This window comes from Arvicola amphibius, chromosome 2, assembly GCF_903992535.2.
Source record: "Arvicola amphibius chromosome 2, mArvAmp1.2, whole genome shotgun sequence".
Classification (NCBI taxonomy): Eukaryota; Metazoa; Chordata; class Mammalia; order Rodentia; family Cricetidae; genus Arvicola; species Arvicola amphibius.
The window spans coordinates 152503757-152527082 of NC_052048.2; the positions used below are offsets into that span (position 1 = coordinate 152503757).

General features: G+C 39.4%; 1 protein-coding gene across 1 annotated transcript; it reads right to left on the reverse strand.

Moving 5' to 3' along the window:
- Positions 1–11468: 11468 nt before the first annotated feature.
- On the reverse strand, positions 11469–16854 carry Tfpi2 (tissue factor pathway inhibitor 2). Its single transcript, XM_038320074.1, has 5 exons — positions 16663–16854; positions 16283–16465; positions 13948–14127; positions 12120–12290; positions 11469–11755 (listed from the first exon to the last, which is right to left on the reverse strand). Exons 1-5 carry the CDS (start codon positions 16748–16750, stop codon positions 11640–11642), a joined length of 738 nt encoding a protein of 245 aa, XP_038176002.1. The 5' UTR covers positions 16751–16854; the 3' UTR covers positions 11469–11639.
- Positions 16855–23326: the final 6472 nt, after the last annotated feature.

Here is a 23326-nt window from a genome sequence, read left to right on the forward strand (position 1 = left end):
CTGTCTCCTCCCATTTTACATTTTTCTCTAGTGCTGGGATTAAAGGCATGGAGCACTTTTGCCAAGTATCTATGGCTGACTAGTGTGGCTGCAGCTGGGATTAAAGGGGTGTACCACCACTACCTGGTCTGTATGGCTGATCAGTGGGCTGTTTTACTCTCTGACCTTCAGACAAGCTTTATTTATTAAAATACAAATGAACACCACTACAAGGGAGTGCCCTAAATTTTTTTCCGTGTAAAATAGACTACTGCAACTGTGAGCTATCTTACAGGAGTCTGTTGGTAACTACAAATGAAATGGTATAGAAGTCACATACACACACACACACACACACACACACACCCCATGGGGATAGCAAACAGTGTAAGATAATAATATTACTAATTACATAATCAAAAGCTACATAAAAACAAACAACAAATAATGTGAAAGGTATATAACTTAAAACTACGTAATATTGACAAACCAGATTAAAGCAGGCACAACTCAATGGAAAGAAACAAAAAGCCATCCTGTGAGTTGGGAGAAAATTAGTGTGTATCCTATATCTGCTATGTGTTTGTATCCAAACCACATGGGAGAACATATAACTCAAATGCAAAACTGAAATAGGCAAAAACCTTGGGCAAATATTTTCCCAAAGAAGCTGTGAAACAGTCAACATTAAAATGAAAAGATGTTCAAGGAGAACACAACAATCAAAACCATAATGAAACATCACCATATTCCCATCTCCTAGATATTCCCTAAACACATCCAGAAATGGCAAGGTCAAGGAACAATTGTAGTTGGGAAGAAACCAATGTAATTTATTAGCACACACTGACAAAGTCATATAGCTCTTCACCTAGTGATTTGTACCTCAAAAATAAATATACTTATTAATCACTTCGTGAACATCTGTATTGTTTCTTTTTATATTTAGCTCCTATTTTATACAAACTATACAGGAAATATGATAATGTCTTTGAAAGCTAAAGCAAACATATTAATTTTGCATGAAAAACATATTTATATCTTTTAGATCTTGTGTGCCATTTTATTTTATTTTATTATTGTAGAGCTCTATGTTTTTCTCTGCTCCCCGTTCTGCCTCTCCCCTCCCCCTTCAACCCTCCCCCAAGATTCCCATGCTCCCAATAAACTCAGAGGTCTTGTCTTTTTTCTACATGTTTCTATTATTCAGCACATGACACGGAACTTTTACATATGTGATTTCTGTGGATCAGGAGTATAAGAACAGCCCTGTACAAATGGATCTGATTTTACCAGAAAAAACAAAAACCAGAGAAGTGTCTGGCATGGATTCTGAGGGCTTTTTGGTTGTTCAACCCAGCCAAGAAAATTGTTCCAATCCCTCTCCTATGTGCATTGGATTGTTCAATCACTCTGCTGAGTGCATCTGATTGTTCAAACCCTCTCCTGAGTGCATCTGATTGTAAAATACCTCTCCTGAGTGTATCTGATTGTGAAATCCCTCTCTTGAGTGCCTCTGATTGTTCAATCTCTCTCCTGAGTGCATCTGAATTTCACAGACCTCTCCTGAGTACATCTGATTGTTCAATCCATCTCCTGAATGCATCAGATTGTTACAGTCCTCTTTTGAGTACATTTGATTGTTCAATCCATCTCCTGAGTGAATCTGATAGTTCATTCCCTCTCCTGAGTGCATGTGATTGTTCAATAATTCTCCTGAGTGCATCTTATTGTTCAATACCTCTCTTGAGTGCATATAATAGTTCAATCCCTCTCCTGAGTACACCTAAATGTTACAGTCCTCTCCTGAGTGCATCTGTTTGTTCAATCCTTCTCCTCAGTGCATCTGGGTGTTCAATCCCTCTCCTGAGTGATTCTGAAGGTTACAATCCTCTCCTGAGTGCATCTGACTGTTTCAGTACTCTCCCAAGTGAATCTTCTTGTTCAAAACCTCTCCTGAGTGCCTCTGATTGTTCAATCCTTCTCCAGAGTGCATCTGTTGTAACAGTCCTCTCCTGAGTGCATCTGATTGTTCAATCATTCTTCTGAGTGTATCTGATTGTTCAATCTCTCTCTTGAGTGCATCTGATTGTTACAGTCCTCTCCTGAGTATATCTGATTGTTCAATCCCTCTCCTGAGTGCATGTTAATTTTCAAACCCTCTCCAGAGTGAATCTGATAGATCAATCGTCCCTGAATGCATCTGATTGTTCAATCCCTCTCCTGAGTGCATCTGATTGTAAAATACCTATCCGGAGTGGATCCGATTGTGAGATCAGACTTCTGAGTGCCTCTGATTGTTTAATACTTTTGCAGAGGGCATCTGATGTAACAGTCCTCTCCAGAGTGCATCTGATTGTTCAATCCTTCTTCTGAGTGTATCTGAATATTCAATCTCTCTCTTGAGTACATCTGATTGTTACAGTCCTCTCCTGAGTGCATGTGATTGTTCAATCTTTTCAAGAGTGCATCTGATTGTTACAGTCCTCTCCTGAGTGCATCTGATTGTTCAATCCCTCTCCTGAGTGCATGTTAATTTTCCAACCCTCTCCAGAGTGAATCTGATAGATCAATACATCCCTGACTGCATAGGACTGTTCAATCCCTCTTCTGAGTGCAACTGATTGTAAAATACCTATCCGGAGTGCTTCTGATTGTGAAATCCGTCTCTTGAGTGCCTCTGATTTTTGAATCCTTATCCAGAGTGCATCTGATGTAACAGTCCTCTCCTGAATGCATGTGATTCTTCAGTTCTTCTCAAGAGTGCATCTGATGTAACAGTCCTCTCCAGAGTACATCTGATTGTTCAATCCTTCTCCTGAGTGTATCTGATTGTTCAATCTATCTCCTTAGTGCATCTGATTGTTACAGTCCTCTTCTGAGTACATGTGATTTTTACAGTTCTCTCCTTAGTACATTTGACTGTTCAATCACTTTCCTCAGTGGACCTGATTGTTACAATCCTCTCCTGAGTGACTCTGATTGTTCAATCCCTCTCCTGAGTGCATCTGATTGTTATACTCCTCTCCTGGGTGCATCTGATTTTTTCAATCCCTCTCCTGAGTCCATCTGATTGTTCAATACTTCTCCTGAGTGCATCTGATTGTGTAATCCCTCTCTTGAGTGCTTATCATAGTTCAATATATCTCCTGAGTCCATCTGATTGTTACAGTCCTCTCCTGAGTGCATGTGATTGTTCAATCTTTTCAAGAGTGCATCTGATTGTTCAATCTTTCTCAATAGTGCATCTGATTGTTACAGTTCTCTCCTGAGTGCATCTGATTTTTACAGTCCTCTCCTGAGTGCATCTGATTGTTCAATCTTTCTCAAGAGTGCATCTGATTGTTACAGTCCTCTCCTCAGTGCATCTGATTGTTCAATTCCTCTCCTGAGTCCATCTCATTGTTCAGTCCCTCTCCTGAGTGCACCTGATTGTTACAATCCTCTCCTGAGTGCATCTTATTATTAAAACCCTCTCCTGAGTGCATCTGTTTGTTACAGTCCTCTCCTGAGTGCATCTCATTGTTCAATCCCTCTCTTCATTGCATCTAATTGTTCAATCCCTCTTCTGAGTGCATCTGATTGTGACAGTACTCTCCTGAGTGCTTCTGTTTGCTCTATCTTTCTCCTCAGTGCATCTGGTTGTTCAATCCCTCTCCTCAGTGCAACTGATGGTTGCAATACTCTCCTGGGTGCATGTGATTGTTACAGTCTTCTACTGAGTGCATCTGATTGGTACAGTCCTCTCGTGAGTGCATCTGATTGTTCAATCCCACTCCTGAGTGCATGTGATTGTTCAAACCCTCTCCAGAGTGAATCTGATTGTTCAATCCCTTCCTGAGTAGGTCTGATTGTTATAGTCCTCTCCTGAGTGCATGTGATTCAAAATCCCTCTCCAGAGTATGTTCAAACCCTCTCCAGAGTGAATCTGATTGATCAATCTTTCCCTGAGTGCATCTGATTGTTCAAACACTCTCCTGAGTGCATGTGCTTGTAAAATACCTCTGCGGGGTGCATTTGATTCTGAAATCCGTCTCCTGAGTGCCTCTGATTGTTCAATCCTTCTCCAGACTGCATCTGATGTAACAGTCCTCTCCTGAGTGCATCTGATTGTTCAGTCCCCTTCCTGAGTGTATCTGATTGTTCAGTCTCTCTCCTGAGTCCATCTGATTGTTACAGTTCTCTCCTGGGTGCATCATATTGTTACAGTCCTCTCCTGAGTGCATCTGGTTGTTCAATTGCTCTGATGACTGACTCTAATATTTCAATTTCTCTCCTGAGTGCATTATTATACAATCCCTCTCTTAAGGGCATCTGATTGTTACAGACCTCTCCAGAGTGCATCTGATTGTTTAATCCACTCGAGTGCATATTATAGTTCAATCCCTCTCCTGAGTGCATCTGATTGTCTCAGTCCTTTCCCAAATGCATCTGATTTTCAATCCCTCTCCTGAGTGCATCCAATTGTGATATTCCTCTCCTGCATGCAACTGATTGTTCCAGTCCTCTTCTGAGTACAAATGATTGTTCAATACTTCTCCTGAGAACATCTGATGGTGAAATACCTCTACTGAGTGCATCTGATTGTTACAGTCCTCTCCTGAGTGCATCTGTTTTTTCACTCCCTCTCATAAGTGCTTCTGATATTTCAATCCCTCTCCTGAGTGACTCTGATTGTTCAATCACTCCCCTGAGAGCATCTGTTTGTTACAGTTCTTTCCTGAGTGACTCTGATTGTTCAATCCCTCTCTGGAGTACATCTGATTGTCACAGTCCTCTCCTGAGTGCATCTGATTCTTAAAGTCCTCTCCTGAGTGCATCTCATTGTACAATCACTCTCATGAGTTCTTCTGATATTTCAACCCCTCTCCTGAGTGCATCTTATTGTTCAGTCCGTCCCCTGAGTGCATCTGATAGTTCAATCATTCTCCTGAATGCATCCATTGTTACAGTCTTCTCCTGAGTGCATGTGATTGTTCAATCACTCTCCTGAGTGCATCTGATTGTTACACTCCTCTCCTGTGTTCTTCTGATTGTTCAATCTCTGTCATGAGTGCATCTGATAGTTCAATCCCTCTCTTGAGTGCATCTGATTGTTACAGTCCTCTCCTGAGTGCATCTGATTGTTCAATCCTTTTCCTGAGCTCATCTGGTTGTTCAATCCCTCCCCTGAGTGCATCTGATTGTGAAATCCCTCTCCTGAGTGCATCTAATTGTTACAGTCCTTTCTTGAGTGTTTCTGGTTGTTCAATCCCTCTCCTGAGTGCATCTGATTGTTCAATCCCTCTCCTGAGTTCATCTGATAGTTCAATCCCTCTCCTGAGTGCATCTGATTGTTACAGACCCCTCCTGATTGCATCTGATTGTTCAATCCCTTCCCTGAGTGCATCTGATTGTGAAATCTTTTTCCTGAGGGCATCTGATTGTTATAGTCCTTTCCTGAGTGCATCTGATGTTCTGGTATTTTCCCATCTACTCTGATATTGCCCAAGAGGACCAGGTGTTGGATGGTACATGACATTCTCAAACTTCATGAAAAAAAAATGGAACACGTTAAAAATTTGCATGTCATATTTCTTAATAGAACTGTTAGGAAAATAGTTCAGTGCAGCTCCAGTGTAACTGGTAATTAGTTTGGCTAACCAAGTTCGTAGAATCAATGATTTATCCTGCTTGAAGACGCCTAGGATTTTTTAACAATTCAAAGAAGAATAAGTTTATGAGATGTTTACATGAAGGGAGGATAACTCTTTAAATAGAAAATGTTGAGTGAAACACAAAAGAGTGTTTCTAAAAGTTTTTCCAAGTCTCCATTTGTCTGTTTCAGAGCCATCATTTGCCATGTGCACCTTTATTGTCACCATAATGTAACAGACATAGCTAACTGCAAAGGACTGATGTTCATCTGTAAGTACATCTCTAGCCTCCTCTCTCAAAACCCCTAGATTCATAGCACATAATCATACATAAATTTGGAGAACCACATTCTATAAATTAAGCTCTGTGGCATACTTTCAAATTTTCAGATAATATAACACTACTGAATTATGGTTGTAGGTGATGTTAGAATTGAGAAGAATTTGTGTCTAGGATACATAAGCAACACAGTAATGCCTTGGAGACTAATGTAAAGATTCAGTATGAAATTGGGGCTGGATAGATGGCTTGTGGAAAATGTTCTTGTTGTGCTAGCATAAAGATCCCCAGAATCCATGCTAAAGCTGGGTGAAGTAGCATGTAGTATGTGTGTGCACGTGCATGCATGTGTGCGTGAGTGTGTATGTGCAGAGATAGTTGGACCTCTAAAGCGTATACAAATTGACGCACCTCAGTAAAAACTTCTCTCTTCAAAAGTAAGGTAGAGAGTGATCAAGAAGGAAATGTGATGTCAACTTTTGTCCTGTATACACACTTGCATACATACATATAAATACTTACATAAACTTGTATGTACAACACACACAATTTAATATATAGAAAAACATTACAGAGTTTTAAAAAATGAATAGCCTGATAAGATTTTTTTTCTCTGAAAGTGCCTTGGCCCTGGTGCAGATAATTGGATATGAGTGGGCCTCATCAGGAATGTAATCAGGTTGTTTTGATTATCCTAGCATGAGAGAAGAATGGTCATAACAAACTTAAATACACATACTTGATAGATAATTGTTAGTGACTGAAGGGGAAAGAAATTACTCTGAATGATTCTGATTCTCATTTTTTTCTTACTTCTCTGTAGGCCAGCTTATCATAATGCATAGTTATTCTCAAAGTAGAACTTGGCACTTTTATATGGTTCCTCATTTTTATTTTTGAAAGAAACACTTTAATAGAAGCACAAACTTGTAAAGATTGATTTTTGCCCTGTAACAATGTTCACCAGGCAAGAGGATCAACAGACACCATTCACGTGATTTTCTCTTAGATCTGTTCTCCATTGTCATCCCAGAGATTTATTCCCAACTGCACCATCTTGGGGATTTCTACAGCCCAAGAGTAGACATGGAAAAGGATAGTTTCATACTGGATTAAATCTTTAGCTAATACTCTACAAGCTTGGAGGCAAGATGAATACTTGGAGATAGCACAGCACAGAGAATTTTAAGCCCAATGTCAGTTTCCAGGGTTGTCACAGTGTTTGTGATAAAGGAGATACAAATAATTAAATAAAAACCTTATGCTTTTTGCTTATGTGTGCCTGGGTAGTGTGTGTGTGTGTGTGTGTGTGTGTGTGTGTGTGTGTGTGTGTGTGTTGCAGAAGGAGACAGTCATTCTAATCAGGCTGTCTGGTGAGAACACAATGGAGAGTTTTTCTCAGGCTGACACTGAGTGGTAAGAAGAGAGTTTCTTCCTTTGTCTGGAGGATGCACCATGACTGCTTCAACTTGCTTTCCTTTTTTCATAATTTAAAATTACTTCATTTTTAGTGTTTAATTGTCAAATAATGGTTATGCTTGATATATTTCAATGGAATGACAGTGGTCTGAGTCTCTGTGTGTGAATGTGTATGAAAGTTCTACTTTTGAGCAATGAAGAACAGATGTGTGCACATAAACTGAGTTGGGGTCATGATCTTCTAAGGACTTTGGTTGTAGGGTAATAATGATAGCAAATGCTTAGCTACCATATGGAGAATCTAGGAGTTCCCAGAATTCCTAAAGGCTCTGCATCAATCAGTCTGCAACCCCAAAGCATGAATGAGTCTTTTGTTATCTCCCTTCTCTATAATCACTGAAGAGTTACAAACACATGCTTTATTTAAGCAAATCTCTTTTAACTTTTTGCTAATTTTCTTGTTACTAAGATAAAGGTTCTACTTTCTTGCCTTTTTTAAAAAATATGTAACTAGTGAAACCAGAGTGTTTCATACAACACTGGATTTGGTTGAACACTTCCCCTGGCTTCTGATAACTTGCTTATATACTTCAAGTATTTCCTCACAATCTGAAAATTTGATTGAAAGGTCTAATATCATGGCTAGAGGCCTCATGTGTGTGTGTGTGTATGGAACTATATGTGCCCATTAGTACAAGTGAAAATATGCATATGTTCTATAGATGTGCAGTTCTTATACGTTTATATTTTTTTATTGAGGTCCTTATTTGGTTTGATTCTAATATTGTCTTCTTTTATATCAGTGTGAGCTACTTTTGATTCCTTCCTTGAAATTTAGAATAATATGCCCCAGGCGCCTCTAAATAGTTCTTACATTAGACATATGTTTGGGGACTTCTAAAAAAAATGCCAATTCTTTTTTTAATAAATTATGTTATTAAGAGAAGAAGATGTGAGGAGCAAGTGTGCTTAGTGTCACTTGTCACTTGTCACTGCTTTAAGGAGTTCTAGTGGAAGCTGGGGAATAAGATGTATCTTGAAAAAACATGACATCTGTGTTCATAATAATATTTCTAATTCAAACTTGGGGGCAGTTGGGGATGGGAACAAGAGGAATCAGGCAGGGGTGAAGGGAAGGATGAAGGAAGAGTGCAGGGAAAGACAAATGAAGTTGCTGGGCACATGCAGAAGAATGTGGAATCTTCAAAAGTGATCCCGGAGAAGACACCTACCAGTGGGGAGTACAGAGCCTGAACCTGCCATCTTCTATAACCCAGCAAGTCTTCTGGCAGTGGGACTTGGACACCAACTCAATCATAAGATCTTCAATCTACAATTTCTTCTGCTTTAAGATGTCTTAGAGCTCGTGGGAGTGGCCAAATGACTGGTCCAACATAAAACCCAAGTCACAAGAGGGAGCCAACATCTGATACTGCCTGGATGATCAGGTACCAGGCTGGATAGATGAATGCAATGATTCTAATGATTCCCAGTTATATGATTCTGCTATACTCATAGGATCTGTGCCTAAACCAATTATTATCAGAGAGGTGTCATTGAGTAACTGATGGAAGCAGATGCAGAGACCCACAGCCAAATACTAGTTAAAATTCTAGGAACCCCATAGAAGGGGGAATGGGATTTCTGGACCCATAATTGTCAAAGACACCAAACCAGGAAAACATGGCCCACAGAATCAGTAAAGCAGGGTTCACAGGGAATCACAGAAACTGAAGAAACAATTGTGGATCCTGTGGGTTTGAGCTACGTTCTCTGCATATCAACTATAATGCATATGTATAATGTACTATAGTTGTGTAGCTGGGTGTTCTTGTGAGACTCCTAACAGTGGGAGCAGGTGCTGTCTCTGACTCTTTTGTCTGCTCTTGAGACCCTTTTCCTCCTCTTGGGTTGTCTCATCTGCCTTGATATGAAGGTTTGTGCCGATTCTTATTGTAACTTGTTATGCCATGTTTTGTTGATATGTCCTTGGGAGGCCAGCTCTTTTTTTATTTTTGAAAGTAAATGGAGAAGGAAGAGATCTGGGGAAGAGGGATGGGCCCTGGGAAGAGTGGAGAAGGGGAAACTGTGGTCAGGATGTAATGTTTGAGGAAATAAAAGAAAAATGGTGGGAAAGTGATGTGGGATCCCCTCTGTGTGCTCTGAATACCGTTGGTTAATAAAGAATGTTCTTGAGCCCATGACAGGGCAGAATAGAGCTAGGCAGGAAAGCTAAACTGGATGCTGGGAGAAAGAAGGCAGAGTCAGTGAGAAGCCATGGAGCTGTCACCAAAGGAGACAGATGGCTGGGAACTTTATCTGTAAACTACGAGCCTCGTGGTAAAATATAAAATAATAGAAATGGGTTAATTCAAAATGTAAGAGCTAGCTAGAAATATGCTTAAGTTATTAGCAAAAGAGTATTGCAATTAATATAGTTTCTGTGTAATTATTTCAGGTCTGGACAGGTAGGAGCAAATAAGTATTTCTATTCATTTTTCAATGCATGCTTCTAGATATTTTCTCTTGAAACTAAAAATCTCCTTTAAAAACTCTCCTATTTTATTGAATATATAGCACCATAAAGTATCTATACATTTGGGTTCAGAATAGAAGTAACAGTTTAACAATAATTAATCACAGTTGAAGAACTTTTCCACATTTTCTCTGATTTCTTTAGAATTTTTAAACCCTTAAGTGGAATACTGCCAAAGATTTATGGTCATGTACTGGTTCTGAAAGCCACAAAAACTAAGTCTTTATCTTTTTTTTTTTTTTTTTGTACTTCTTGTACCGTTAAATAGTTCCTTGGATTCTCAGCTACATTTTTTCAGTGTTCAAAAAATGCCCAATTTTTTTTCTTTAACTTGTGTAAACTTATATAAAACATAACATGTTCCAAAGTCAAAACTACAGAAGGATTATTTACATAAAACTTGTCTCATATTTGTTAACTGCTTGTTGCCTATGTCCTGTTTTAGGCTATCATTTTAAATGAGTCAACATCCTCCATGACATCTGAGAATGTGTGTGTTTGCTCTTGTTGCCTGGTCCATTTCCTCACTGGATTCTCGGGTCTGATTACACATACACAGAGACACTCTGCTTCCTCACTGGATTCTTGGGTCTGATTACACACACACACACACACACACACACACACACACACACACACACACACACCCTTGTATCGCTTTATATCTGGTTGGTTCCAGTTTTCTGCACTGGTCAATATTCTCAAGCACAGCAGTGTTTCCAAAACAACTGTGATAGGTTTTCAGGTGTCTTCTCAGTCAAAGAGCGAATGTTCCTGTAATTTTGCTAAAGAATTACTTTTAAATGTTAAAAGATATAATACATTTTTGTAATTTTCCCTTTTACTAAAAAAAAAAGAAAAACACTATCTTCTTGTAATAACCACTTTTTAAGACAATTTATTTGTGAAATTCAAGTTACTAAATCATACATGTGTTTGGAGGACACCTCTTACATGTACAAAAGATCTAGTAATGTCATTGTTTTCCAGAAAATTTTGTCTGAGGAAATAATACAGCACATATTGTCAAAGAATGTCAGCTATGGAAAATAGCTTTTCAGATATGAGAAAATAAAGAGACACAGAATTACATATGTAATGATATTTTCTAGGAAATGCTTTTGTTTTGATAAATTTATCCACATTTTAAATTCATCCAGTAATAATTATAACTTTGAAAAAACTGCTCTTCCTAATCATACTGAAATCTGACCAGACAGGAATGGAAGGCAAGGTATAAGTAATAGTGTTGGATGATTATGTAAAGTGTTCGTAAAACAGCAATTTGTCTCCTGGAGCCTAAAATATGACCTAAACTTTTAAGTTTGTAATTAAATGGTTCTACCATTCTTGTTGATGCTCATATATGTTAAAATTGCACAATTTATATTGACTTATGCCATTTTAGTAACCACTGTCTTCTGAAATGAGGACTAACTCACCCCAAGAATTTGGATGAGTCATGTTCACATTCATATCTGATAACTGAAAGGAATCAGACACTTAAATATTTAAACAGTAAATTAAATTTTTTTTTTTTTGGTTTTTCGAGACAGGGTTTCTCTGCAGCTTTTTTAGAGCCTGTCCTGGAACTAGCTCTTGTAGACCAGGCTGGCCTCGAACTCACAGAGATCCACCTGCCTCTGCCTCCGGAGTGCTGGGATTAAAGGCGTGCGCCACCACGGCCCGGCGTAAATTAAAATTTTTAACTTAACATTTGGAAGGCAGCTTGTTATGAATAAAAAACATAAGTAAAAATGTGACAACCGTAAACCAGATGAATCAATTACTAATGATTTGTTTCCTCAAGTAGAAGGGAATGCTTCAAACGGGGAATCCAACGTCTGGGCTTTATTCTGATTCTGAAACCACTTCCTGTCTTCCTTTTCTTTGACTTCTTTGAGGCTAAAGACAACAAAATTGCAATTAACATCATAAGGCTTTAGGCTGACACTCACTTTAAATCAAATTGTCCAGAATACTTATGACATCACTTCATTTCATCTATCCTGATTACAAGTACAGCTTAACTCATTAGGCGTTCAGTTGCCAGTGATCTACATCTGAACCTGGGAGAGCATGCCTACTGTCTGCTAAAGCAAGCCAGCATGCGCTGCTGACAAACCAAATCAGCACACAAGCACTGTCTTTGAAAGATTAGTCTAGACATGGCCATTTGGCACTAGTAAAATGGATACAGAAAATACAATCTTCCTTTTGAATTATTCATTCTCATTGTGTGATGAGTGAATATGAAGAGCTTTACTACCTTTAACGCAAGCACGGTCACAATCATCCAGGTAATAAAAGTTATTTTCATTTCCACCACAGCCAGTGTAGGTGAAGGTCTCACAGGCTTTGTTTCTTGAATTAAAATAATAGCGCGTCATATTGGCAGAACACAGGCCTTCATCTTTTGGACTGGAGCAAAATGATGGAACTTTATGAAAAAGAAATTAAATATGCTGTAATACCAAAGTAAGAGATGCTAATGGTCAGCAGAGTCGCTGAAGAAAATCCAAGACAATGAACCATTTCAAAATGTGAGTCCAGGTTGTGAGGAAGGTTACCTGCTTCATTTTGATCATTTATTTTTTATTAAGTTAAAAATTTAATGTTCATTCATATATATGCACTATGTTTACATCATGTCCTCTACCAGTCAATGCCTCCCATAGACATCCTTCTCAGTTTCATAAGCAGCTAAAATAATCCCTTTTATAAAAGCATGTCTTTTACCTTTTTTATGTAAAAAGAAAGTAAGTCTCCAACTCAACATGCTAAAAATGGGTTACGTTCCAGAGGAAGGTGTGTGGCACACCTTGACCAACTCTTCTGGGCTGGTACCATCACTGGGCATTTATACACATTCAACATTTAATTCTGTATGTTCAGCACAGGACAGCCACAGAGGCTATCTCAGTCTGCTAAAGAGCTTCAGGATTTACATTTTTTAAGATCTGTATGACCCTACTATATCTGCTGGAAATGGTTGAAGAGTTGGGGGAAAAGCAGGGCAGAAAACTGTGATATGATTTGTAATTATCAAAGCATACAGAAGTTCAAACAAAGTCTCAGCCATATATATTACACTGTCTCATACACAAAACCACTTCATACATTTCTGAATTCTCAGCACACACACACACACACACACACACACACACACATATATACATATATATATATATATATATATACATATATATATATATACTATGTTTGGTACATACTGTTTTTGTCCATTACTTTCATTGGTATAAAAATAGGTTACATCATGACATTTTTATTGTCATTGTGCTTATATCCCACATTCAATTTTCCATTTGTCATCACCAAGCTACTGACCCATTTCCTTCTCTCATAGTTTCCCTGCTCCCTTGCTCATACATAGATATATACCAGAAAATATGAGAAAAATGCATTATGTCCACTCTTGTTCTCCCCTCTTATCCATTAGATCTTTCCTCTATTTTTATATAATACAGGATAAATATTCTTTATCTGAAAATGATTGGTACCAGAAGTGTTTCAAGTTTTTTCAAATTTTAAATTTTCTAATTAGAGATGTTCAATTGGAGGGTTCCAGAAACAAGAGAAAGAGTAGCAACATTTGAGCCGGGCGGTGGTGGCGCACGCCTTTAATCCCAGCACTCGGGAGGCAGAGGCAGGCGAATCTCTGTGAGTTCAAGACCAGCCTGGTCTACAAGAGCTAGTTCCAGGACAGGCTCCAAAGCCACAGAGAAACCCTGTCTCGAAAAACCAAAAAAAAAAAAAAAAAAGAGTAGCAACATTTGTTAATGTCTTTGTGTCTTTGTGATGGTTGGTCCCTTCTCGAGAATTGTGCACATCATTAACCTTCAGCTAGTACCCACACATGGAAAAGTCAGGACATCCTGCTTCCTTCGGGACAGTAATTGTAAATATCGACACAGTCTAGGTTTGATTTCTGAGAAACACACATACATACATGACCAATATCACATGATTGTGCAATCCCTGGCATGCAAACCAAGTTAATTTTAGATCAAATTATTGATTTTCCCCTAAAATCTTAATAAAAATCTTGAATAGAAACCCACAATTAAAGTACTCACTTTTCCTTGGTTCACAGCGGTTCTTACAAGTATCTTCATCGGAGAATATGTTCATAGATTTGCTACACAGATCAAGGCTAAGGGGTTCGCAGGTCATGGTATTCAGATTGAAGAAATACTGCACGTTGGGCTTGTCACATGGGTACGTGTTGAGTTCTAACCGACAAACTGTAGGGACTTCTGGGGAATGGAGAGGAAAGAAAACACGCTACTCAAAGAAATCTTCTGTAGCAGGCTTTCTTCGCCCCCACCAGCCCCAATAACAACACACAGACTTCTTATTAATTATGAAAGCTTGGCCTTTAGTTTAGACTTGTCTCAACTAGCTCTTATTACTGAAATTAACCCATTTATATTAATAGACATTCTGTCACGTGACATTTCCTTTCTTTACCTTGAACCTCCTGTTTCCTTCTCATCTGGCTGGTGACCCTACTCTTCTTCTTCCCAAAGTCCTTTCTGTCCCCAGAAGTCCCACCTGTACCTCCTGCCTGCCTATTGACTGGTCAGCATTTTATTATACCAATCACAGCAGTGTACCTTCACACAGTCTATAAATATTCCACAGCAGTCTTCCTTGGTTATTATCAAGAAAATAAGCAAGTGTCGTAAGGGGTTGGGGCAAGAAGAGTAGGACCTCATTCACTGCTGATAAGAACGTAAACTGGTATAGCCAGTTTTGTGTGTATGTGGGGCGGGGGATCCTCCAAATGTAGAAATAGAACTATTATCTGACCCGACTCTATTACACTCAAGTGTGTTATCTAATGAGCCCTGGGTACACACACCACAAAAATATCTAAACATGCATGCTTATTCCTGTACTCTTCACAATAACAGAGATCTTGTTGTTGATGTCCAGCAACAGATGAATCTTTAAATAAATGTGGCTGAATATACAATGGAATGTTTTCAGATGAAAATAATAGTGGAAATGACATTTCCAGGGATCATCATGGAAAACAAACTCAGACATGCTCAGAAAGGCCAACACTGCATATCTCCTCTCCTCTCATACACAGGATCTAGGTTGATGCTTATGTATGGTCAAAGTTGAAAGGCGGAAAAGTGGGGTGGGGAAGAAAGCTCCAAGCAGGGAAAGGGGCAAAAAGACTGTACAGGGTGTATGTGGTGTAAGAAATGAAGGCAAAAGGACCAGAAAAAGAGCAGAGAATGAGAAAAGGTGCTGAGGGTGCTGGGAAAGGAGATAAAGTACAATGACATGTATGTATGAAGGAGCCCAAGAAAGCCCACTGTTTTTGCATGCTAACCTAAGAAATTAATAAGATTATAATGAAAATCAAAGCAGCCTTCCAAGCAGTACTTTCAAAACTTTCCCATAATTTCCAAAAGTACTGGGGGACAATAATCTTATTTCATACTAGAATACTATATTCCAAAAATATGCCCCTTCATCAGAAAGTATGCTTCTCCTAGACAGTTTATGATGCCTGACTCTGCTTCATAGAAGACTGTTCTCTGATCGTTTCCGCATACAGATTTATTCACTTCGATGCACATTTTTTCCTGCCTAAGTTCATTGGTGGCCACAGCCCTGTATTATCCTCAATCGATAGAGTTATAAGATGGCAAAGTAAAAGAAAACAAACTCTTGTGAAGTTTGGCTATCCCACTACGTTAACCCAAGAAACAAAATTAAAGTTATATACCAAGAGAAATTCCTCCTCAAAAGTAAGAACCAATAAAAGTATCCCGTATCTCAAAGACAGTTTTTCTGGAAATAGGGGGTGGATAAAGAAAGATTAATGATGTTCTTCCCTTGCATTTTTGATGGCCTAAGATAAACTCATTCGTCCTTCCCAAAGTTCACGTAGGCACTGCATTGCAATGAAATCTGACAGAGAGAGGAACTCTGTTTCTGGTTGTAGATTTGGGGTTAAACTTTGGGGAAACTTAGAAACAATCATAAGGGAGATGGGCACAGCCTCACCCTAAAGAATTGATGTTGGGGTCAAAATCAGTTTTCTTTAAAATCATAGCCCCAGTTGGGGTGACCACTCTCCACATGTCCGAGAGTATACAGACAGCATAAACTCTACTCCGTAGGGGTTGGGGAAGTACAAGGTTGGGTGGTTAGGAAAGGGGGCATGGATCTGGAAGAAACAAAATGAAAATGATCAACACACATTTTCTGAAATTCTCGGAGAACTAATAACAAACGGGGTGGGGTGGGAGGGAGGAGTCAGTGAAGTTTGTTTAGCACTTCGGAAACTTGAGGTTAAAAGTCAATGGACTCAGCAAGACCTGGAAAATCTGCTGAGCTCTGACAGACGCTTGGTGCAGACTCTAGCTGAACCCAGCGCACCCCACTTACTCTCGATATTCCCACAAGTGTGTTGACAGAGATCCAAACTGTGGAAATTGTTGGCGTTGCCCAGGCAGCCCCCGTACTTGAATTTGCGGCACCTCTGCCGGTTCCTATCATAGTAGAACCTGGAGATGAGAGCCCGACAAGGTCCCCTCTCCAAAGGCAAAAGGCAGATCTCTAAGTTATTCCCTGTAATCAGAAGAAAAACAAGAGAGAGGGTTAAATTTGGTGCCTACCAAGGACTGGAAGGTCTGGAGTCAGAGCTCAGCAGAAGTTTCTGCAGTAACTATGAAGAACTTCTCCTTGGCAGAGGCTTTGGGGACAACCGAGCAAGAAAGCACGTCCCTGGTGAAAAGGGGTAAGAGGAATGGATCCTGGACCGATACCTTGGGCGGATCCTGAAGCGAGACCGCGAGCGGAACCCACCAAGAGCAGCGGCAGAAGCCAGAGTCCCAGGGGCAAAGCAGGGTCCATAATGCAGGGTGGAGCTGCGGCTCCCTGGAAGGCGTGCAGGGAAGAGAGTGCCAATTACTTGCTTACAGGGGAGCAGCCTTTAAGCAGGCAGTTGTCCCTGGACCCCCAACGGGGCGGAGCGCAAACGTGTAGCTGAATCACGTCTGCCGCGGTGTCCCAACCCGCCCCCGCGAGCATTGTGTCCTAAGAGGAATTTCCCGGGAGTTGAAAAGTTGAGCCTAACATCCAAACTTTTGCCTGCAGTCAGAGAGGGAAAACCCAAGGAACACGTGTGTGTCAATAATGAGAAACTGGCTAGCCAGAGGAAGTGACCCATACCGAGGATTGCTCAATACACCAATTTGCACCATTACTGCAAATAAACCTCAATCTCAGAGCACACTTACTTGAGGGCAAGGCCTGAACCCCTTACTCTACCACCTCCTAAATGTTGAGGTCAGAAGCCTGGGCCTCTGCACCTGTATTCTCGATCCTGGTTCTTCTCTTCTTTGTAATATATGTATGTATTCTGTGTGATCAACACAGAATTTTTAAATCCAACACACAAATACCACAGTTTCTAACTCATGCCAATGAACAAAGGTGCTTTGTGAGGAGATGTGCATTTCTCTTCTTGCATAGAGAAGGATTAGACACTGCTACATCATTTTCTAAGATGATAATTACACTGTTTGACACACTGGCTGAGATTGAAGTTTTGGCCAGCCCTTTCCCACATATCCCTAATCAGCACAGCTAAGAAAGTCCACTGTTCTTTCTATATATTAGACTATGGCCAATGTTTTGTTTATACAACAACAAAAATCAACAATGAAAGTTTATGCAAGATTAATAAGGAAAATTGAGCGAAACTTTTAAAGGACTCTCTTGATAAATGTGTCTTCCCCCCTTTCTCTTGTTTCCTCTGACATTATCTAATAAATTCCTGATTTTTCCTGATGATACTAGGGGGTATTTAAAGAAAACCTTTTTCAAGTTTCTTGAAAATTCTGAAAAGTACAGTACAGTGATTCACATTAGATTAATTCTCTGGGATATTTAACACATTATAACTTGTCCTGTTTTCGGTTGCCTTGATATCAAAGGGTGGAGTTACATTCCTAAGAAGATTAGCCTGGGCTGAGCCTCCTTCGGGTACTACTAGATAACAATGATTAAGAACAATAGTCAGAGCTCACGGGGTAAATGCTTAAGCACCAGCTGATTGGAGAAAAATTGAAAGCGTGAAAGTGGGGGTGTTGGCTCACTTACTGATTTACGTGCTGTGATACCTTTAAGGTGGACAATCTCAAGCCACCACTGACTCTTCACAAAGGGGAGAGCTGGGCAGAGGTGAATGTGATGTGCGAGCCAGTGTGAGCCAGCTCAGTGCACATATAAATCACTGAGACAGGCAGCAGGTTCTGGGAGACAATCAACATGCTCCCACACTCTTGGGAGACTAGGGTTAGCCCCTTCTAGTGCATTCCACATACTATCAGAAAAGGGGAATTTTAGCAAATATTTTGCTAGGGTCATGTACGGAAGGGAAGTTATCTTCAAATTGTATTCTCATTCCGAATTTGATGAAATACACCTCCAAACTGGACTACAATGAACTTCAAAGGCAGAACTGAATGAGAGTTTTACTTCAGTGCCGGTGGCTGCCATTTCTTTTCCTTATTCTCTGCTAATGCATGGGCTTGGGTCAACTATTGCTGGTCTAAAAATTGAGCCTTTTGAATTGGGGCAGCAATTTTGTTTTCTTGGGAAGTTGGTTGCTGTGTTGGGGGAAAACACTTAAGAATTGGAGATCTGGATTTTATTTCTTGTTCTTTGAAATTTCCTGAGCCTCAGTCACTTTTTCAATAAGAAAGGTACAGTGCTGTGTCAAGATGTGTGATGCAGGTCAGATGGAAAGCACCGAGGTGGTCAGCTTCATGCAGGAAGCACAGAGCTACATGAATCACACTTGCTCAGGTTGCCTTCGACAGCCTTGGCGCACTATTTTAACATGATGTGTTAGCCTGGGTCAGGACACAGCAATAGGGAATGGCCTTGTGGGGTGGAAAGTTATGATTACTTCCCATCAGCTCTCTCCATGGGTTGAGCTCAGAGGGCACCTCTCTGCATAGAAGGAGACACGAGGATTAGACATCACTTTGCAATGATCTAAGGGGGTGAGCTTCTCAACCAAGAAAAGGTAGTATAATCAGTCAGCACCCTCAGAGTAACCAGCTGAAGGTGGAATTGGGATTTAAGAGGCCTCTTTTTTTCTGAGGTATAACATCCTCAGGGACAGGGTAAGAAACACTTTGGGCATGTTAGTTTCTTTCTCCTTTTATTTGGTATATAGGGTGCATCCTGAAAGGCAGCTGTGACCATTAAGGAACAAAAGTTGAAAGAGAAGAACAGTTACAAGTTTGAGATTGTCAAGCCAGGTCATCATGGCAGAATTTACCCCTTATAATTGAAAAACACATGAGTGTGAGTGTTTTATATCCACGAGAGAGATGGCTTCTAATGTTATTGGGAATTTAAATGTCTGAGGGCAACTCTGACTTTACAGAACTAAGATGTTGGGACACGTGGGAGGAGAAGTGACTTCCACAGCCATAGGGAATGTCACATCCTGGTCCTTACAGCAGTATCTAGGTCAAAAGATTTCCACAAGCCTGAGGGAAACTGTTCCTTTATCTAAAGTCAACAGGAAGAGGAAGGCTGTGAGGGAACTGGCGAACTGTCTTCCTGATTGACTCATTCTTCCTATAGCAAGTGACAGTATGGTAGCTGTAGCTAAACAGATACTCAGAATAGTTTAGAATCCTGTAAAGTATGAGTCACAGGGTTCTTACGATTTTAATAACACAAAAATATTGAAGTATGTTGTTTTCACAGAGGTATAAACTGAGATCTAGAATCCTACAGTACCTGGTCATGTTTCTAAACTATGGTTGTTTGTAGAACTGAGATTAAACCCAAACATGTTCGAGTCCCAGCCCTGTATTCTTTCCAGCCTCCAGGTCTGAGCTTGGTAGAGATTAAATACAAAAGCTATGGTGACTCCTGAGCTCTTCTAGTAATATACGATACTTGTTCTGGATTCCTCTCACATCGACCTTGGTCATAACAAAAAAATCTGAAGGAAATCTGGATTATATTAACATCTACAGTTTTCAGTCTTTCTGCACAATATCCTGTCCTCTAATAGTCTTTATAGTTACCTGAGAAGTTACAGAAAGAGCTGAGGCAACTGATTTGTCTTGGTTAGACAAAATGTCTAGGTCACTAGTGAATGACTAGAATTAGTTAAACTATGTGACCTGGGCAATGTGCTGTAACATCATTTTAAGGAGCTAACGTGATGCTGATTTAAGAAGCAAGGAGGTCTTTCTACTGTCATGAACTGCCCAAGGAAGATTTGAAGCAAATCTAGCAAGCAGTAAGGAGGAGTTTACACATCTGCTGAGGAAGACAGATAATCTCTGAAAGGTGGGAGTCTGGAAGGCTTTGTTAAATACAGTCCCATCAAATACATATTGCCCTAGTGAGTCAGGCCAGATGGAACATAGTTGCTCTAATATACCCTCTGTGATATGGTGAGTACATTGGAGAATATAATGTATCATGGATCCACCAAAAATGATGTATACTCTCTCTGATTAATGTTTATCATTCCTGCTTTTTCTCCAGAGCAAGAGATAAATGGAGTATGTAATGTGTATCCAGTTGTGGTCCCTCTTACAATCACTGAATAAAAATAACGTGTTTAAGTCTTGAGAATGTATCCAGCCGTGTCCTAGTTATTTGAAATATGGAAGTAGAAGCATTTTAGAGGTATAGCACAGCAGTGCACAGAGATGAAAACTGTACAAGCCAGTTCAGTAAAGTACTCTCAACAAAAATTTAAGAATATGAATATATTTCAGATTTGCTCATCAGCAAGTTGATTTTGTTAGTTGTTTTGGGTGCTTTACCTAATATATATTATGAAATGTCTTGAGGATTTGACTCAAATATTAAACCTAAAATTGATTTTTCATATATAATTTATATACATATCCAGAAGGTAATTTTTAGTGTTTTCATTTTAAGCTGGTGTGTGTGTGTGTGAGTGTGTGTGAGAGAGAGAGAGGGAGAGAGAGAGAAAGAGAGAGAGAGAGAGAGAAACTCTAATTTTACTTAGTTAAAATCACATAAAAAGAGTTTTCAAAACTGAGTTTAAGTTATGTCAACTTTTACTTTTTAGACAGAGAAAATGAACATATTAATTAAGAAAGAGCTGTCAAGCAAGTATGGAAAGTAGATTCAATTAAGGAAGACCACAAGAGCCCTGGATAAAGGATAACAAATATTTACTTGGGAAAAGTCTCACAACAAGGGTAGAGAGCTGTGGTCCTCTCTGGACACTGGGAGCTATGAACAGAAGTCCCACCAGCTCAAGAGAGTGGCGCGCTTTCTGTCTGTGCTTATCAGTCCACACGTAGTACCTCAGAACATGTCCTAATGGACTGGTACCCAAAAGGCAATTGTCTGAATCAATTCCCACAACACCTCTGCCTTTTGTCTAAATAAGAGGGTTCTAAACCTATATAAAACTATATACATTAAGAACAAAAATCAAGTGTTGTTCAGGAGAAAGAAAAAGCAAAAATATGCACAAAAATAGAACTGCAACCAACATGGCAAGAAAAACACACTAAATGTCCAGTAAAGTAATTAGCAAATAACTGAGATTATTTCAATAGTTGTCCTATCCTGAAGAGTCTGTCTTATACTAAAAATGTCTTAGTAAGTTATAAGAGGAAAGTAGCTATGCCAACAAGTCTTTAATTCTATCAAAGACCTGAGAAGGAAATTAATATTAACCAAGTAGGAAGTGCAAGAAATGACAAGAGACAGCTGGCCATCTGAACAATCACCTAAAGTCTCTTTTGCAGTGTTGGGACAACCAGCTTTGGCTAAGACCTAGAATATTAGACAGATCATTTTCAGAAGCAGGAAAATATGACAAAAATGACAAATATGAAAATGAAACATCAAGAATAATAAGACAGACAATGCAGCAACAAGGAGGAAGATTTTAATATAAACATATACTAGCTAAAAAGTTAGAAAATATGTTGATGGAAATGTAGTATTGTGTGGCATTAGCTTTTTTGGGTGTCATATGTTGTGAGTCATCCTTTAAATGTTGTTGAAATATGTGTGGAGGGGTTAAGTATGGAATTTTCCGTACTGTTGGAATCCAATCACAGCTCAGAAAATTTCGTATTTGGGACTATTTTGCATTTGGGGTTTTAGGATTAGGGATGCTCAATCTGTAGGACATGTACTCATAGCTACAGTTCAGCTCAGTACTAGAATAGCTCTAACTTAGATTTGTCTTTTACCCAACCATGAAGTTCACCATTCATTTGAGAGCAAACAGATAGCAATCCAGTAAACACAGTGCCATAATGCTTGAGAGGAACATCTGCCCAAACTGATAATCAGATTAGAGGATTGAGAGAGCTAATCACTAAAGTCCTCATTTTCAGGGTTATATTTAGCATAAAGCAATAGACCTTGACCTTTCAAATGTAGACACTTTTTCTAGCAAAAAATATTATCACTTTTATAATTTGGACAAAGTCTGTGTTGGTTATGTATTACTTAGAAATTCTGTGTGCCCTCTAAACATGTTCTTGTTTTAGATTTATGTGGACAAGACTTTCTATCTTAAATTATAAACAAGAGATAATCTACCATCTGTGTGAGAGGAAAACAGTAGGCGAAACCTGAAATACACAGCTTCCAGGTGCAAATACACCTCTCCCATGATTTACTTGCCAAGGGAGAAACTGAGTGGAAAGAACTGCACTGAAAGAGTTGAGTACAGTGGTCTGTACTAAATGAACTGCACCAGCACAGGAAGGATGAGATGGTCCTGCTGTCCAAAGAAATCTCCTAACTGCCCTAGCTTCCTTCTCTTACGAAGGAAGAACTAGTCTGCCTTCATCACCACATCCGTGTTAGCAGGTTGATTGTTGCTTTCCTTGTACTGCTCATGTTACCTCAAGTAAGAACAGACCTAATTATTTTCCAATACCAAATGGTCAGCCCTGAGAACATACATAAAAGTAACAATACTCAGACCAAACAGGTTGTCTTTATGTATTTAAGAATATATATGTATATACACATATTTATGCAATTATTAATTAAAATAGTACTTCTGGTAGTCCTACCACAGATTCTCAGTTGGATTTGCTAGTGACTTTTATAGACAGCTGCTTTCCTCACTTTTTGTTTGTTTTTAGAGACAGGGTTTCTCTGTATAACAGTTCTGGCTGTCTTGGAACTTGCTCTATAGACCAGATTGCCCTCAAACTCATAGAAATTCACCTGCCTCTGCTTCCTGAGTGCTAGGCTGGCTACATTAGTTTCTTTATTGTTACTGTGTTAGAAATACCTGACTAGGAATTTTAAGGATGGAAAAAAGGAAGGATACAGTCCCACAAGGTTTGAAAAGATGTGATGGCTGGTCCCATTGTCTCCACAGTCTGAAAGCAGAGGGAGAAAAATGTTGGTGCTCAGCTCACTCTTTCCTTTAGT

Coding starts and splice junctions, on each gene's coding strand:
- Tfpi2 (XM_038320074.1), bottom strand. CDS start 16,750: ATGGACCCTGCTTTGCCCCTGGGACTCTGGCTTCTGCCGCTGCTCTTG. Junction 16,466..16,662: donor CGCTTCAGGATCCGCCCAAG/GTATCGGTCCAG, acceptor TTCTGATTACAG/GGAATAACTTAGAGATCTGC. Junction 12,291..13,947: donor CCGCTGTGAACCAAGGAAAA/GTGAGTACTTTA, acceptor TTTTTCATAAAG/TTCCATCATTTTGCTCCAGT.